Source organism: Suncus etruscus, chromosome 9 (genome assembly GCF_024139225.1).
Source record: "Suncus etruscus isolate mSunEtr1 chromosome 9, mSunEtr1.pri.cur, whole genome shotgun sequence".
Classification (NCBI taxonomy): domain Eukaryota; kingdom Metazoa; phylum Chordata; class Mammalia; order Eulipotyphla; family Soricidae; genus Suncus; species Suncus etruscus.
The window spans coordinates 81,252,483-81,271,439 of NC_064856.1; the positions used below are offsets into that span (position 1 = coordinate 81,252,483).

The window sequence follows — 18,957 nt, forward strand, 5'->3', positions numbered from 1 at the left end:
TTGATGATGATTATAACATAGATGGACAGATATAAAAATAGACTGCTATTGCCTGAAACTTACATCATGCTATAAACTAGTATTACTTTAATAAAAATGGCAGGGTAAATATCTTTTATTAATTTTAAGTATATATACACATTATATTTGAAAAAGTGAAGTATGTGCAAAGTTGAGTCATGAAGAGAAATGACCTGTGACAGCTGTTTGTTTCTCTGGGAAAGAAGGGTCTGGTGAGGAGTACAGTAGCTAGTAAGCCTCTCAGCGCTCCACCAAGTCACTAGTGGGAAAAGAACAAAGGCCTTTCCAATGCAACTAACACAGATGTGCCAAAGGCAAACTGTCAGAAACAGTTAAGATGACAGCTACTCACAGTTCATTATTTCCTTCTCACAGGTCACTGGGTGACAAGCTGGGTCAGTGTGCTTTGCTGGCTGTCTCAGTCTTCCCAATCCCCTATTCAATTTAAATAACAGTAAAGGACTACACTGGAAAAAATAACATAAACAAACACATTCCAAATACTTTGAGTAGTTGGAATATGGTATTTATTTAATTTGGACTGAAGTTAGAAAAAAAAAGAAACACATTTATTTTATACTAACAAAAGAGAAACACGTTTTTTTATCTTACTGACAGAGGAGATAAAATTTTTTCAGTGTAATTAAAGCAAACAAGAAAATATAACTTATTATAAAACCATGAAGCCTATGCTACAGATTTATGTGGAGAGATTTTTACATTTTCTTCGATTGAAGAACGTAATTTTTACACTTTAATAAAAAAAGATCAACAATCACATTGTTTACACAAATATTTCTGTAGAGGGGGGAGCCTTATTTACAGTGGTTGTTTTTTTCTCCCAAGAATATAATTCAAAACAATATACCAATCAGATAGTTATATCTAATAAAAATTGTATAATGTAATTCAGTTAAAATTTTAGTCATTATATTATAGCTATCAATCTAATCCATTTCTGCTATAAAACTCACAGGAAAATACATAGAAATGAAGAATAAAAGTGACTAAGTGTATGTTCCAAGTGGATGTGGGTTCAAATCCTATTGTCTCCATTAAGTAGGTATATAATTGGGCTCACTATTAACTAATCTGAGCTATCTGTATATTAGTTATCATTACAGGTTATGAGAAGTACCACCATTATTTTGTGATAATAAATTAATCTACTGTGTCATTACATGAATAGTAATATGATTAGCAATTGGCAAAAGAAAGTATTCAATAAATAGCAGCTATTCTTTAATGATCATCAAATTTCATATATTCTAATCTGAACCACTCCACCATTCAAGGTTTGAAATATCTTAAGCATTATATGTGCTACTTACTTTATTAGAAAGAAGACAAATCTCTATGAATTTAGACTACTGGATTTAAACAGAAATTGGGTCTTTAATATATCTTAATATGTATTACCTTTTATTTAGGCTTTACTGAAAACTGTATATTGAGATATCATTTGTTATTTCTCTTATAAATTATTTTATCTTATTGAAAATAAAATAAATGTTGACAAAAATATAAAAGTTTAGGTAGATCAGTCATATGATCTGAGCCTGAATAGTTACAGAAAATAATACTGGTTTCAGATGGAACTGCCTAAATTTCTAGCTGGAAAATCCTTAGCCAAATCACAATCTCTGTACTTCAATTTTCTATATTAGAGTAACAGAAATAATACTCATTTTATGTAACTCATACTTCATTGGGAAATAAAGCACTTGAAGCACTCCAGAAGGCAATATATATTATAATGTGTCTTTATGTTTCATAAAGTACCTATTGTTAGATGACATTCACTTATTACCCAAAACAAAGGAATTCCCCCCAATTTCCTCTTTCTTTTACAACTAGTCTTTTGATATGTAGAAGTCTAGCTGGATCTCACTCTACTCTCCCCTACCTGGGTGAATTTGTAATGGGAGAATAAAAAAACGTCAGTTTGGCTTAACATACAGAGAGACCATGAGGCAAGAAGCCAATGACTCTATGACTCTCCTATCTGGCTTGGTTTATTAATTCTTCACAGCTACCCTTTTTTAGACCTGTTCCCTTGGGGTTGGAAGTCTTTTTTTTTTTTTTTCAATTGATTCAACTTTTGTTCATTTAATCTATTCTTTAATGTTTTTCCTCACCTAAAATTTTATTTCTTAAGGAAAATAAAATAGAAGCAGGCCATGGGGGTGGGAGAGAAACTAGGAACACTGGTAGAGGGAAGTAGATACTGTTGAAAGAATTAGAATTGGAACTTTGTATACTTGAAACTCAACCATGAATAACTTTGTAAGTACGTAATTCACAACATTCAATAAAAATTCTTTTTAGTGGGACTAAATTTACTAAATTCTTTTACTATTGAAAAGGAATAAAACCCATGCCAGGTTTTACTTAGGAAAGGACCACATGTTCACGAGCTTGCGTCTAGTGAAAAGGAAGTTCCGCATTCACCCCTACCTCACCAATGATTTGTGTATCGCCGGCGGAAGTCCCGCCTTCACTCCCACCTCACCCAATGATCCGCATTATCGTGGCGGAAGCCCTACCTCACCAATGATTTGTGTATCGCGGCAGAAGTCCCGCCTTTACTCCCACCTCACCCAATAATCCGCATTATCGTGGCAGAAGCCCTACCTCACCAATGATCTGCGTTATTGTGGCGGAAGTCCCGCCTTTACCACTACCTAACCAATGATTCGTGTTATCATAGTGGAAGCCCAGCCCTCAAGGAAGTGGCATCATTCTACTTCCTTCCCCTCCCATTTCCCATCTTATATAAGGGGGAACCAGCAGTAGCACGTGGTCTTTCTGGCTTTGCTCTGTTGGGAGGAGGCTATAGACCCTGGTATACCAGAATAAAAGAATCCACCTGAGCATTTGCTTGAGTTGTTCTCCCTTCATTTCTCCGCGACAGAGCAGAATTTGGAATCCTCGGACCGTACATTGGCGAGCCAGCCAGGAGATACCAGATCTGCCCGGAGCGGGGTAGTGAATGGACCACTCGGTGGGTTCTAATTAATGTAGCTTGTGTTGTTGTGTTGTCGGTTGTAACTTGTTGTGAGTAGAAACTAGCAATGTATCTTGTGTTGTCGGTTGTAACTTGTTGTGCGTAGAAACCAGCAATGTATCTTGTGTTGTCGGTTGTAACTTGTTTCGAGTAGAAATTGGCAGTATACTTTATGTTGTTGTAACTGGATGTGTATCAAAAATGGAAATAGAGAAATGGTAGGGTGACCGATGACTTGAGAGTCCCCACTCGAAGTGGATTCCGGGTGGTAGTGAATTGACGAGTTCAGAAACTATAGGTCACGACCCTGGAGGGCCCCCAGGAGTTCGAGTTTGCAGCGGGAAGACGTTCCCAGGCTGCTGTGGTGAACGTTATTTCTATTAATTAGAGATTTCTATTTTTGAGTTTTGCTCCTCTGTTCTGTCTTGTTCCATTGTAGTTGGTGTCGTGTAAGTGTGTAGGTTCTGTAGGCGTGTGTTGGCTTAAATTCTTTGAACTCTTCTATCCTCACCCCCTTTCCCCCCCCCCCAAATCTTTTCCTCATCTACTCCTTTGATTTGCTGATCTCATTATGGGACAGAAGCAGACAACTCCTTTGTCCCTCACTCTGGACCACTGGTCAGAAGTGAGGACTCGTGCACGAAATCGTTCCCTAGCCATAAAAAGGGGCAAGTGGCAGACATGCTGTGCTGCTGAGTGGCCAACCTTTCAGGTTGGATGGCCAAAGGGGGAGTCTTTTCATGTTTCCCTAGTTCGCAGAGTGAAAGACATCATGTACCGACCGGGGCCGCATGGACATCCTGATCAAGAACCCTACATTCTCATGTGGGAGGACCTCTGTACCAGTCCCCCTGACTGGGTGCGGCCATTCCTTCCCCCCACCAAACCTTCTTCTTTACAGCCACCTTTGGAGCCTACGATCCTACCCATGAAGGAGAAAAGGGAATCGAAGTCACAGCCTAAAGAGGAGCGAGCTGTGCCCCGCATTTACCCTGACACTACGGACCTACTTCTCTTTGAACCCCCTCCTTACAACCCATCTGCTCGCACCCCTTCTGCTCCAGCAGAGGAGGCGACTGCAGAACCCCATTCCCCATCAGATCCCTCCTTAGCTTCCCAGCCTTCCCACGTGCTCCAGGGGGCTGGGGGAGGAGCGCCTTCCCACGTGCTCCAGGGGGCTGGGAAGGCTCCTTCCCACGTGCTCCAGGGGGCTGGGGGAGGAGCGCCTTCCCACGTGCTCCAGGGGGCTGGGGGAGGAGCGCCTCCCCACGTGCTCCAGGGGGCTGAGGGAGGAGCGCCTCCCCACGTGCTCCAGGGGGCTGGGGGAGGAGCGCCTTCCCACGTGCTCCAGGGGGCTGGGGGAGGAGCGCCTTCCCACGTGCTGCAGGGAGCAAGGGGAGGAGCAGCTTCCCATGTGCTGCAGGGGGGAGGGGAAGGAGCCGCTTCTCACGTGCTCCAGGGGACAGGGGGAGGAGCAACTTGCTTGCCTCCATCATCCCCGGAGTCCTTGCCGGATGAGAGCCAACGAGCAGGGCCAGCTGCGGAAACCCGCAGCAGGCAAAGAGATCCGACATTTGGAGCTTTGCCAATCATGCCGCTGAGGCCAGTAGGGCCCATGATGGATGATGGGAGGGGGGGGAGATGCCTGCCCTCCAGTATTGGCCCTTCCCCACTTCTGACCTTTATAACTGGAAGCTTTACCATCCCTCTTTCTCTGAAGACCCCACTAGGTTAATTAATCTTTTAGATTCTCTGATGAACACCCACCAGCCTACTTGGGACGACTGCCAGCAGCTGCTTCGTACCCTGTTCACTACTGAAGAACAGGACCGCATTTTGGCAGCAGCCCGGAAAAATGTGATAGGATTAGATGGCTTGGTGACAACCAGACCTGATGTTATTGATGACTCTTTCCCCTTGTGGAGACCGGATTGGGACCCCAACACATATGAAGGTAGGGGGAATCTGTCCACCTATCGCCAGACTCTCATGAGAGGTCTCTGGGAAGTGGCTAGAAAGCCCACAAACCTGGCCAAGGTAAAAGAGGTAATACAGGGACCCGATGAGCCTCCCGGGGTTTTCCTAGAAAGGCTGATGGAAGCCTATAGGAGGTATACTCCTTTCGATCCAACCTCCGAAACTCATCAGGCTTCAGTAATTATGGCTTTTGTAGGACAGTCAGCAGCAGATATTAGAAAGAAACTCCAGAGGCTGGAGGATATCCAGGGAAAGACTTTACAAGACCTAGTAAAGGTGGCTGAGAAAGTGTTCAGTAAGAGAGAAACAAAGGAAGAAAGAGAGGAGCGACTAGAAAAGGAGAGAAGAGAGTGGCAGGAGAAGAGAGACAGAGAAAGGAGAGAAGCAGAGGAGAAAGAGAGGGAAGAGAGAGAGAGGAGGGAAGAACGAAAGGACATAAGAAGAAATAAGGAACTGGCAAGGGTCTTGGCAGTAGCAGTAGACAGATCTAGCACAGGTCAGAAAGGTAGGGACCTGAGCCCACGAAGACGCCGACCCCTGGACAAGGACCAATGCGCTCGCTGCCACCAGAGGGGACACTGGGCTCGGGAATGCACCCAACCCCCACGATCCCCTCGTAGCACCCAACCCCCACGATCCCCTCAACCTTCAAGGACCCTGGCCCTTGAATCTGAATAGGGGGGTCAGGGCTCCAACCCCCTCCGGGAGCTCAGGGCTAAATTTAAGGTGGAGGGGACTCCCATAGACTTTGAACTCGACACAGGGGCAGTATACTCGGTCCTAAAGAAACCTTTGGGACCCCTCTCTAGTAAGCAATCCTTAGTACAAGGAGCAAATGGAAGTAGCTATCGTTCCTGGACTACTTCCCGGACTATGGACTTGGGGAAAGGAGAAATCAAGCATTCTTTCCTGGTCATACCAAACTGCCCCTCACCTCTAATGGGACGAGACTTGCTAACCAAACTCAGAGCCCAGATAACCTTTGAAGAAACTGGTCCAGAAATTGCTTTTCTTAATCCCAGTGTCCAACCACTTACCACCTCCGTCCTGACCATCAGGGCTGAGGATGAATATAGACTATTTACAAATGACCCCTTGCCAGTTGAAAGCCAAGACACCGACTTTTGGTTGAGACTAGTTCCAGAAGCTTGGGCCGAAACTGCTGGACTGGGGTTGTCTACCTTACAGGCTCCAGTAGTGGTAGAGTTAAAAACTACTGCTGTCCCTGTGAGAGTTAGGCAGTACCCCATGAGTCAGGAAGCGAAGAAAGGCATAACTCCTCATATCCGAAAACTTCTCCAACAAGGGGTCTTAGTAAAATGTCAGTCAGCCTGGAATACTCCATTACTCCCAGTTAAGAAGCCTGGAACTGGGGACTATCGACCAGTACAGGACCTAAGGGGAGTTAACAGTCAGGTGGAAGTCATCCATCCCACTGTGCCCAACCCATACAATCTTCTCAGCACCTTAAGTCCTGAGAGAGTATGGTATACTGTATTGGACTTAAAGGATGCTTTCTTCTGCCTGTCCCTACATCCAGCCAGTCAACCCTTATTTGCTTTTGAGTGGAGTGATCCTGAGGCAGGAATTTCAGGCCAACTAACCTGGACCAGATTGCCTCAGGGATTTAAGAACTCCCCTACCATCTTTGATGAGGCCTTGCACCAAGACTTAAGTCTCTTCTGCAGCCAGCACCCCCAGGTAACCCTGCTCCAGTATGTGGACGATATTTTGATTGCAGGAAAAACTGAAGAAGATTGCAAGCAGGCCACCCATAACCTGCTGAAGGAACTTGCTCGGCTAGGGTATAGAGCATCAGCTAATAAGGCGCAGCTGTGCCAGAGAGAGGTGACGTTTCTGGGATACATGCTACGAGGGGGAAAGCGATGGCTGACGGAGGCCCGGAAGAAGGTCGTGGCACAGATCCCAGCACCTACTACTCGCCGGCAGTTACATGAGTTTCTGGGGACGGCAGGTTTCTGCCGCCTCTGGATCCCTGGTTTCACCAACCTGGCAGCCCCACTGTACCCCCTCACAAAAGGGGATGCAAAGTTTGAGTGGACCCATGAATGCCAGAGGGCGTTTGACTCTATCAAAACAGCTCTGCTCACAGCCCCAGCCCTGGCCCTCCCTGATGCTAGCAGGCCTTTTACCTTATATCTAGAAGAGAAAGGGGGAATGGCAAGGGGAGTGCTGACACAGACGCTAGGTCCGTGGAAAAGGCCGGTTGCCTACCTATCAAAGAAACTAGACCCAGTGGCCAGTGGGTGGCCTAAATGTTTGAGGGCAATAGCCGCAGCTGCACTTCTGGTAAAGGATGCAGATAAAATTTCCTTGGGACAAAAGCTGACTATAATAGCCCCTCATGCTCTGGAAAGTATAATTCGACAGCCCCCCGACCATTGGCTCTCAAATGCCCGTATTACCCACTATCAGAGTATCCTTCTAGACAAAGGCAGAATAACTATCGGCCTACCTGTGATTCTCAACCCGGCCACCCTGCTCCCTGAAGAGTCAGATACACCAGTGTTGCATAACTGCCAGGATTTGCTGGCCGAAGAGAGTGGGCTGAGAAGGGACCTACAGGACCAGCCATTAAAGAACCCTGACATCATATGATACACAGATGGAAGTAGTTTTCTCCAAGATGGAGAGAGACGAGCTGGGGCTGCAGTGGTGAGTGATCATGACGTTATCTGGTCCAAATGCCTGAAAGAGGGGACCTCTGCTCAGCGAGCTGAGTTGATAGCCCTTACCAGAGCACTGGAAATGGCAGCAGGAAAAAGGGCAACCATCTACACAGATAGCAGATATGCTTTCGGAACTGCCCATGTCCATGACGCTATCTACCAAAGGAGGGGACTCCTGACATCTGCAGGAAAAGAAATTAAACACAAAGAAGAGATATTGTGTCTTTTATCTGCTCTTCTCCTACCCAAAGAACTGGCGATAGTTCACTGTCCAGGTCATCAAACGGGAAAGGAAACCGTCGCGTCCGGAAACAGAAGAGCTGATGAAGCGGCAAAGGCAGCGGCATCCCGCATTAAGGAGATCCCTGCACTTATTGTTACTGAACCCGACAACCTCCCACCAGTGTCAACTGTAGACTCCCTTCTTTCTGGAGAACCAGAGGTAAATCAGTATCTGCAAACTCTTCACCAACTCACCCACTTAAGGGTCAGAAAAATGATGGAGTTAATTAAGGAATGGCCTCGGGTACCAAAACCAGAGAGGCTAAAGGAAATGGCCGAAAAAATTGTAAGGTCCTGCCAACCCTGTCAACTGGTAAATGCCTATCCTACTAAGATGGGAACTGGAAAGAGACTGAGAGGGGAGAGACCAGGCCAACATTGGGAGATTGATTTCACTGAAATCAAGCCTGCCAAATATGGACTAAAGTATTTGCTAGTCTTTGTAGATACATTTTCAGGATGGGTGGAAGCCTACCCATGCAAGAAGGAAACAGCCCAGGTGGTGGCTAAGAAGATATTAGATGACATCTTCCCCAGGTTTGGACTTCCTCAGGTAATTGGGTCAGACAACGGACCAGCTTTTGTGGCCCAGGTAAGTCAGGGATTAGCCAAGACCCTGGGCATAAATTGGAAATTACACTGTTCGTATCGCCTGCAGAGCTCAGGGCAGGTAGAAAGGATGAATAGATCTATTAAGGAGACTTTAACCAAATTATCTCTAGAGACTGGCATAGGGGACTGGACTACCCTCCTACCTTCTGCCCTCTTCAGGGCTAGGAATACCCCTTTGCCCTCTTTGTGTAAACTAACTCCCTTTGAAGTGTTGTATGGTGCTCCCCCCCCCCCCCCCCGGTGCGAATGCTTTTTGAGCCTTATGATGTTTTCTCTTCCCTCTCCACTCCCTTAGCAGCTCGGCTGGCCACCATCGTTGCCCTACAAAGCCAAGTCTGGAAAGAACTCAGACAGGCATATGAACCCGGAGAATTGACGGTGCCACATCCCTTCAAGCCGGGAGACCAGGTCCTGGTGAGGCGGCATCGCTCGCAGACACTGGAGCCTCGGTGGAAGGGACCTTATGTCGTCCTTCTGATCACGCCTACTGCTGTTAAGGTGGACAGCATTGCTTCCTGAGTTCACGCCTCCCATCTGAAACCTGCCCCTGCTGACCTCAACCATAATGAGTGGAAAGTGGAGCGCACCGAGAATCCTCTCAAGATTCGAGTCCGGCGAATGCACTCTAGCCCTGATATGCCCTCTGACTCTAACAATGCTCCTCCTGGCACTGGCTGATGGAGGACTCGATCAGCCCATAAGCCCAGAAGAACTGGTAAAAAAACTATTTGGAAACCCCTGTGACTGTATGGGAGGCTATCAACTCAACAGTAGGCTCCTGTACACTCGAGCAGTAGACTGTGGAACTAGAATTGCTTACCTCCAGTCCCCTACTTCTTCCCATGGGGAGGGGGGAACCAGAATGGGTGTGTAGAGAAAAACCTCAACCCTTGCCTCCCTCTTCGGGGGGGAAATGCCCTGCTGGATGTGTGGAGCTTACTCAAGTTCACTCCCGGTGCTATCGGGAGTATCGAGAGTGTACCAAAAATAACCAGACTCACTGAAACTTACAAGGGGAGCATAGGAGGGAAATGGACAGTTAGTAGCTATAAATCTCCCTATGGAGCCGCAAGTTGCATGGCCGAAGTGGGAGACTTGGTCTGCTGGCCCCTAAAGGCGCCCATTCACATCTCGGATGGTGGAGGGCCAACAGACCAGGAAAGAGAGAAGGCGGCCATAGACTGGGCTACAAAGGAGGTGGAGACCCAAATGCCTAAGTGGCCTCGGCACCCCTCCCTCCGACCCCGGATGCCTGCTGAGAAGTTAGATCCAAATACTCATGGCATCCTAGAAGAAACTCACAAAGTTCTTAATTTCTCTAACCCTACTTTAGCTGCTGATTGTTGGCTTTGTATGAGAATGGGGGAAAATTGGCCTTTGGCTATCCCTGTCCAACTAGGTAATCTAACCTTTGCTTCTTCTAGCTGTACCTATGTCAAACCCTTTAAGGTAGTCCCTTTTAGCTTTGAATCATCTGTTTGCTATTCGCATAACAGCACCGAATCCGTAGACCTGGGTCAGGTAGGGGCTACTTAGTGTTCAGAAGTCCTACCTGCTCCCTCTAGCCCAGGGTGTTTACCTCCGGGATGGGCATGGATATGTGGTGGAAATTTGGCTTACTCTCTTTTTCCCCAGAACTGGACCGGAATATGCGTCCCAGCATTAGTGCTCCCCAACATTGACATCATCCCGGGGACAGAGTCCATCCCTCTGCCTAGCATAGATCTCTTAGGCGGCACCCGACGGTCTCGACGAGCTATAGTGTTCCTGCCCCTACTGGTAGGGCTAGGGGTAGCGGGTGGACTAGCAACCGGAAGCGCAGGGCTAGCCATATCAATAGACAAATATAACAAACTCTCGCAAAAATTAATTTCAGATGTGGAGACAGTATATAATTCCATTAATGATGTGCTGGACCAGCTTGACTCCGTGGCTGAAGTGGTATTACAAAACAGGCGAGGGTTGGATTTGATCTTGGCAGAGCAAGGAGGACTTTGTGTGGCCTTGCAAGAAAAATGTTGTTTTTATACTAACAAGTCAGGAATAGTGCGAGACAGGATCAGACACCATCAAGAGGAGCTTGCCCAAAGAAGAAAAGAGCTATTAGATGGTCCCTTATGGTCCTTATGGGGTGGGATTCTCCCCTATCTAATACCCCTACTGGGGCCCCTTCTGAGCCTTTTACTTCTGGTAGCCATTGTTCCATGCATAATCAATCGGATCACTGCGTTCATACAAGCCCAGGTTGGGGAAGTTAAACTTATGGTATTACGTCAACAATATCAAGAATTAGCTCATGCAGATAATTTTGACCAGGAATATCAGGAAGTGGAGGCCCCTGATCACATTGACTTCTAGGATTAGAAGTTTTACTACAAGAAGTGGGGAGATGAAAAGGAATAAAACCCATGCCAGGTTTTACTTAGGAAAGGACCACATGTTCACGAGCTTGCGTCTAGTGAAAAGGAAGTTCCGCATTCACCCCTACCTCACCAATGATTTGTGTATCGCGGCGGAAGTCCCGCCTTCACTCCCACCTCACCCAATGATCCGCATTATCGTGGCGGAAGCCCTACCTCACCAATGATTTGTGTATCGCGGCAGAAGTCCCGCCTTTACTCCCACCTCACCCAATGATCCACATTATCGTGGCGGAAGCCCTACCTCACCAATGATCTGTGTTATTGTGGCGGAAGTCCCGCCTTTACCCCTACCTCACCAATGATTCGTGTTATCATAGTGGAAGCCCAGCCCTCAAGGAAGTGGCATCATTCTACTTCCTTCCCCTCCCATTTCCCATCTTATATAAGGGGGAACCAGCAGTAGCACGTGGTCTTTCTGGCTTTGCTCTGTTGGGAGGAGGCTATAGACCCTGGTATACCAGAATAAAAGAATCCACCTGAGTGTTTGCTTGAGTTGTTCTCCCTTCATTTCTCCGCGACAGAGCAGAATTTGGAATCCTCGGACCGTACACTATCTATTACTATCTCACTAAATTCTTTTATTGAGATAGCACAGCAATAGGGCTTTTTTCTTGCATGTGGCCTACCCTGGACGAACCCAGGTTCAATCCCTGGAATCCTATGTGGTCCCCTGAGCCTGCCAGGAGCATTTTCTGAGAGCAGAGCCAGGAATAACCCCTGAGCACTGCCAGGTGTGGCCAAAAAAAAACAAAAAATAAAATATTTTTAGTGGCAAAATAAAATAAAATTGTATCTCTTTTTCCAATTTCCACAGCTCAGTTCCTTTTATACTATTCCTCTGTGTATGGTAGTTATTCTATTCTTTATTTTATGAAGTTGCCCTTAGTATAATCAAGAAAAATATAACATAATCTCTTGAAGTCATGACAGTATAATTTACTGATTGTTTTAGACTTGAAAAGCATGGAAGTTCACTAAGACAACCTAAATTTCAAAATAAAAATCAGCATGCCAAACTAAAAACCAAGTTCTAATTTTGTCCAACAACTCCTCCCCAAAATGGAACAAAGTAATTGCTTTAAGTACTTTTAACAAAAATAACTTTGAGAAAAGAAACTTAAATTACATCTATTATGGTAAATTGTGGTGGTGAGAGAAATCCAATGGCTTAAAGGAAAAAACAGAAGGCTGAAAGTATTGTCAGAACCTAAGACAAACCCTGAGGAATGTTAAAGAAAAATATTCTAAGAGTAAATTTTCTTGTGAAACTAAATTCTTGATATATTTATATTTGATGTTTTTTGATTAAAAAACAAATATAAGTACAGCCTAACTGAAATCTTTTTTATCTTGTTTTCAAAAATTTTTTAAAAATACTTATTGAATGCTTACTATTCCTGGAAACTTAAAGACATCTCATTTAATTCTAAGTCACACAAGTATGATGTTAACTTAAATTGGTCTAAGAACTCAATGCAAGACAAAATTATCACCATAGCACGAAAGGAAAGAATCATAAGAAAGTTGCTGACTTACCACTGAGGAGTCTTCAAGAGACCCACCAGTGGCACCAAGGACAAAGCTTCTATGAGACAAGCAAAAAAACCTCACCTTGGTTCCACATATCCAAGAGCAGAAGTACTTGTACTCCTACAACAGATACCAGAAAAATGACAAGCCCTCAGAATTCCCTCTAAATAAGTAGAACTGGAGGCTATATAAAGTTGGGAAGATAAATCAACATGACTTCCAAGAGCTGAGGATGTGGCTTAATGGCAAAGAAGGTGCCATACATATATAAGATGGTTCAATCCCCAACACTAAAAAAGAAAAAGAAAGAAAACAAAAATAATAAAACTACAGTAGCATAATATTTTGCAGCCATCAGAAGAGATGAAGTCATGAAATTTTCCTATACATGGATATATATGGAATCTATTATGCTGAGTGAAATAAGCCAGAGGGAGAGAGATAAACACAGAATGGACTCCCTCATCTGTGGTTTTTGAGAAAAATAAAAAGCATTTGTGTAATCATTCTCAGAGACAAAATGGAGGGGAAATGGAGGGTCCAGTTCCCAACATGAAGCTCACCACAGGGATCGTTTAGTGCAGTCACAGAAGTGATTACATTGAGAACTATCATGGCAAAATGTGACGATGAGGGAGGTAAAAAGTCTGTCTAGAATACAGGCCGGTCTGGGGTAGGGAGGAAGGACACTTGGGATATTGGTCATGGGAATGTTGCACTGGTGAAGGACATATATATATTTCTTATATATATATTGTATATATATACATACATTTATATATATACATATATATGTATAAATGTATATATATGTATATATATGTATAAATGTATATATACATATATATTAATATATATTTCTTGTGTATATATTAAAAATCAAAAAAAGAAAAGATAAGACCTCCCAATTCTTACCACAGGCTGTGTTCTTTATACTGACTGTATAGAAAGAGGAGGTACAGTAAATGCACCCCATATACACCTCAACACAGGCTCTTTGCCTGGTCTGTATTGTCAATTGGGGGACAAAAAAAACTACAGTAGCCACATAAATCAGAAAAATGATGTTTTCCAATTAAAAATCAGATAATTCCTATTTTCTAACCAAGGGTGAATTTTCAATTGGCCAGCAAAATCATTATCATTGGTTTTATTCTAGGAATAGATTTTCAACTTGTTTAATCTTCTCTATTTTGCACTATTCTCAGTTCTAAATTCTCTTTATGGAACAAGAAGGGACTGTGTATGACTGTGGCCATCTGGAAGATCTCTTTGAGTTTTCAGGATTCCATATATGCTCAGTACTACTGATACAAAGGATGTAAAGAGAGTCCAAATTAGAAAGAAGATATGAAGGAGGGGCCAGATAATGAGGATGCAAAGAGGGAGGGGCTAAATAGAAATAAATGAGGAGGGTGGGGCTAGATAATTTAAATCTTCAGTTAGCCCATCAGATATGAACCGGAAGGCCCATAAACCAAACTAATAGTAGAAATAAGTCAGGCCACTGTAGGAGAGAATTGACAGGTAAGTCATTTGGAAATTTAAGTTAGTCCATTATATATGTATGAGGTCTATTTGTTCATAGATGACCATATTTGGGGGAGGAGGACAATCAGACAGCAAAAATAAAGAAGGGACTGATAAAATGAATATTTATACAGAACACATATAAACTTGGGCATTGTATAATGAAGTTAAGGAGTTGGGATAGGTTTGTGAAAGAAAAATAGAAGAAGGAAGATGTTACAGATGATAAAGAAGAGGTACTGTCCAAAACCTGTTTTTGTGATTGTTCCTGCCTGCAGTGATCCATCAAATTGAGCTATTAAATAAAGAGCTATTGCAGGGTGATATTGCAGCATGCAAGACTGTCTGAGTCACTGGTTCACTGTTCATGTGAACCAAGAGCTAATCTTGACCTAAAAGTACTTTACCCCCACTAATGTTATTTCCAAGTATAATAGGAATATTCTAGAACAGAAATTCCTCCTGGGTAAATTTATAAACAATTTTATACAAAGGGCCGGAATGATATCACAGCTGTAGGGCGTTCACCTTGCACGCAGACCAGGACGCCCCGATGTCCCATACTGTCCCCCAACCAAGGAGCGATTTTGAGCGCATAGCCAGGAGTAACCCCTGAACGTCACCGGGTGCGGCCCAAAACCCAACACCACCCGAAAAACAACAACGACAATTCAATGCATCAGTTTAACAAAATACATATAAAGATAACATCTCACCGTCAAATGTGAATTGAAATCAACTATATTGTAAAAGCCCATTAAAGACATCAATGTTACACAAAACTGAAGGAAATCAAGGAATGTCACTGAGCATAAAGTTTATTCTGTCAGTGCCCTACCTCTGAGCAGAAGCCTTAGGATGTTTCTTTCCCAGTTTCCTCAACAGTACCACTGCAAGCTGCCTTGTCTCCCCAGGAGAGCCTGCCTCTGTGGGCATCAAAGGGGTGCCTGAAGGTTCTGGCAATTGTTTCAAACAAGGAGTACTGGCATGTTCTGGTTGAACCTAATAAATGAAACATAAGAATAAATCTTCTGTAATTGGAAATACATAAACTATATATACCAAAATTTAACATTTCACATTTTATGGTTTTATGGTTTCTTCAATCTTTTGTATTCAGCATATAAATAATTGTATGTGGCCAGAATAAAGAAGGCAGATCTAAGAAATAAATACTATTTTAAAATCTATTGAATAAAATAATGTTTACACAAAAGTATAAAGATATATTCACAAACATTAAATTTCATACATTCATGTGTATGCTTCAATAAATAATCTGTAATATTAAGAAGTGTTTCTTTCCTTGCCTCCTGAAAGCAACCTGAACATTTCACTCTTTTCCAAAGACATTTTAGAGGTCTAGTTCTGTCTTGCCTGTAGCTCATAACACTGACCTCTTTTGCGAAGCTGCTACCATGCTCCTGATAATCTGTGGACCAAGAACCATGGTGAATGTGATATTCTGTCTGAGTCACATCCACCTGTGCATTTAACTCCTCGAGGTAGGTCAGCACAAACTGTGGGTAAGCCTATAGGGAAAATAAATAGCACCGCATTTTAAGCAACAGCCAACCTTCTATTCAACTGAGGAAGAATAAACTAGAATAATAGTAAAGTAAGTCATTAAAGTAACAAAAATTATAAAAATAGTAATAAAGTTTGATTACCAGACTTTGAAACTTTACTACTTTGAGATTTCTGAGTTGTTCTTGGATACAGGACAGGTTGTTTATAGTTTCTTACTTAATTTATATCTTTAATTTAACTGTAGCAACTTACATTTTTCTTTCTGAATAAGAATAATATAATGGTAAAATAGACAAAAAAAATCTGTCCAAGTAAAAATCAATATGACAATTACAGTATTGCATTCAAAATTGCTATTATCATTAAATACTATAAACTGATTTGCTATTGAAAGCCAGATTCTATGACAAATACTTAAAATTCTAGCATTAATCGCTCCATTTTATAGAGAAAGAATGTGAAGTTTGGGAAGGTTAAATGACTTACTTAAGGATACATAGCTAATAAGTAGTAAAGACAAAACTGGTTATTAATATCCTAACACTAATTCTGTCAATTTTAGACAAATGGGATGAGCTTTGTTTATGATCCAGCTGCAAATAATTAACAAATTATCCTCCTTTTTTTTTTTGCTTTTTAAAAAATGTTTATTTTAACAGCACAATTTACCAAGTTGACAATAATACAGTTGTTTCAACTATTAGGTGTTCAAATACCAATCCCACCAACAGTGTGACCTTCCCTCTACCAGTATCCCCAGTTTTCTGTCCATCACTCTAATCTGCCCCTTTGTAGATGCAAATTTACTTCATATTGTTTGCTACAACATAAAGGCAAATAAAAAATTTAAATTTTAAGTTAATCTTATCCTCCTTTTTTAAACTAAATTCATATAGCTTGGGATATGACTAAATTTAGAGCTAAAAATTTTAAACCTTTAAAACAATGGAAATGTCTGATTAATACATAAACATTCTCGAATATAAAATCATTAAATAAAAATAAGTTACTGCATTTGTGAATAAAACTTTAAATATCCAAGAACCAAATTTTTTATGATATGGAAAATTTCCATAGTGAATTTCCTTAGACCACTTTATCTTTATATTTTATTTTTTTAATATTTTATTGAGGTCACTTTGAATTACAAGTCTTGCACAGTTGTATTTCAGGTGTTTAGTGACAGTGAATTGGGTCTATTTCCACCACCAGTTTTGACCTCCCTTTACTATAGTTCTACATCCCTAGCCCTCTGGACTACTAGTATAACAGGTCCATTTTGTGTTTAGCTTGTTATAGTTTGGGTCTCTTGATTCTGTTGTTGTTGACTTTGGCTTAGGTATTTTTAGATCTGACCTCTTTCTTTTTTCCACTCAATGTTTCTGAAACCACTTGGCCCCTGGGCCCCACCCACCTTTTTTTCCCCTTTCTCAATTTCTAAAAAGACATAGACATATGAGACAGAACAGAGATTCAAGTCCTATGGAAAAGCAAGAACCCCTATAAAATATAAGTAAAATTAAAAGAAGAAAAGAAGAAAAAAAATAGGGGGAGTGAAGGGGAAGGTGTGGCTTTGTTTTTTTTGTTTGTTTGTTTGTTTGTTTTAGGCACATCAAACATTGGGGAAATTAGAAAGAAAATACCATTTGCCTAAGAGATACAGGATGCCTCCACCAATGAAACATACTGTCAAAAAGACCAACTACAGGCTCCAGGCATGTTGGTTGTCCAGCCCCAATGTCTCTCTTTATGGTCCAGAAAAAATTCTGCTCAGTCATAGTTGATAAAGTCAGTCTTTTGTAGTTAGAGATCTTGGTTTTTGTTCAGGTCCTAGGAAGAAGCCTAGGTTAAAGTCTTTCTTTGTGGTCCCAGGAAAAGTTCTGCTTAGTCACAGTTGCTGTAGACAGTCTTTTGTAACTAGAGATATTGGTTGTTGCACAGATCCTAGGGTAGAGCTTCTTCTAATTTCATCTCACCATTGGGTGGTGAGGTAGGGCAACCTGCCCTTAGATCAAGTTGTTGCTGTTTCCTCATTATCAGGGTATCTTACAGGCCTACCCTGGAGAAGGTTGGTGCCAGCATGATATTCAGGCGTCCCCCAGGGGGAAGTTGAATCCTAGTGCTGGTGCCATAATCTGTGCCAGTACCAGTACCAATATCAAGCTCTGAGGTTAGGGGTTGGATGTTCAATGTAAGAACCAAAAACGTTTAAATACTTTTTTTTTTTTTTTTTTTTTTTTTTTGGTTTTTGGGCCACACCCTGTGACGCTCAGGGGTTACTGCTGGCTATGCGCTCAGAAGTTGCTCCTGGCTTCTTGGGGGACCATATGGGATGCCGGGGGATCGAACCGCGGTCCATCCTAGGCTAGCGCAGGCAAGGCAGGCACCTTACCTCCAGCGCCACCGCCCGGCCCCACGTTTAAATACTTTTAAGTATAGATGTGTGCATTATTTTTCATCTAGCAATCATAACATTGAAATAATTAGAGAACTAAAAATTGATAAAAACAAAAAAAGATTATGAAGGCTATTAAATTTGGCTAGAGCAATAGTATAGAATAGAGGATACGATGTTTGCTTTGCAGAGACAATCCCTGTCACCCGATATAGTCCCCTGAGCTAGCAGGAATAATTTCTGTGTGCAGAGCCAGGTATAACCCTGAGCACTGTCAGGTGTGGCCCTAAAACAAAATAAAAAAAGATATTAAAGTTGAAATTGATGTTTAAGAACTGTAATTTATTAAAAGAAGAGAAGAAAATTCATTTGGAGTCTAGTTATTCATACTCATTTTAGGAAAGGGACTACTTATTTTCGAAGACATAAATGTATTCTTGGGTAATAGGATTCATCTATATTCAAGCATGTATCAGAATGAAGTCACAGTGCACAAGTCCAAGCCAAGCTGGTGTGATAATTTAGTACAATATCATATTTCTTCTTTATATGTTTAAAAATATAAAATGTATTTTCACTCTATGATTCCCTCCTAACTACCCTAGATCTAGGTTTAATTTAGCTGATATAGTACAATCAGAAATAAGATTGAATAAAGTAGGGTAGATTTCAGAATGAAGATACAGGTAAATTTATAAATGTTTCACATTTATTTTTGTTTCTTTGTTAAATATTCTACCACAAGAAAGAAAAGAAATACTGTCATTTACAACAACATGAATAAAATGGATGGAAGGAAGGAAGGAAGGAAGGAAGGAAGGAAGGAAGGAAGGAAGGAAGGAAGGAAGGAAGGAAGGAAGGAAGGAAGGAAGGAAGGAAGGAGTCAATGCCCTGAACTGTTTAGTTATATCTTAAGAATGAATTATGGATGATTGTTTTAAACTTAGAAAATGTTTATGG

General features: G+C 42.2%; 1 protein-coding gene and 1 non-coding gene across 2 annotated transcripts in view; one reads left to right on the forward strand and one right to left on the reverse strand.

The window, feature by feature from the left end:
• The window catches only part of DCDC1 (doublecortin domain containing 1), a 469,965-nt gene that overhangs the window by 225,320 nt on the left and 225,688 nt on the right, over positions 1 to 18,957 (reverse strand). Inside the window, exons 18-19 of the mRNA XM_049780695.1 lie at positions 15,470 to 15,604; positions 14,911 to 15,074 (exon numbers count right to left, since the gene is read on the reverse strand). Coding sequence (XP_049636652.1) covers positions 14,911 to 15,074; positions 15,470 to 15,604 — 299 coding nt within the window. The remainder of the gene's footprint in view (positions 1 to 14,910; positions 15,075 to 15,469; positions 15,605 to 18,957) is intronic.
• LOC126019345 (small nucleolar RNA SNORA51) lies at positions 13,441 to 13,573 on the forward strand. The gene has a single exon (XR_007499071.1). It is a non-coding gene; the product is annotated as a small nucleolar RNA SNORA51 (small nucleolar RNA).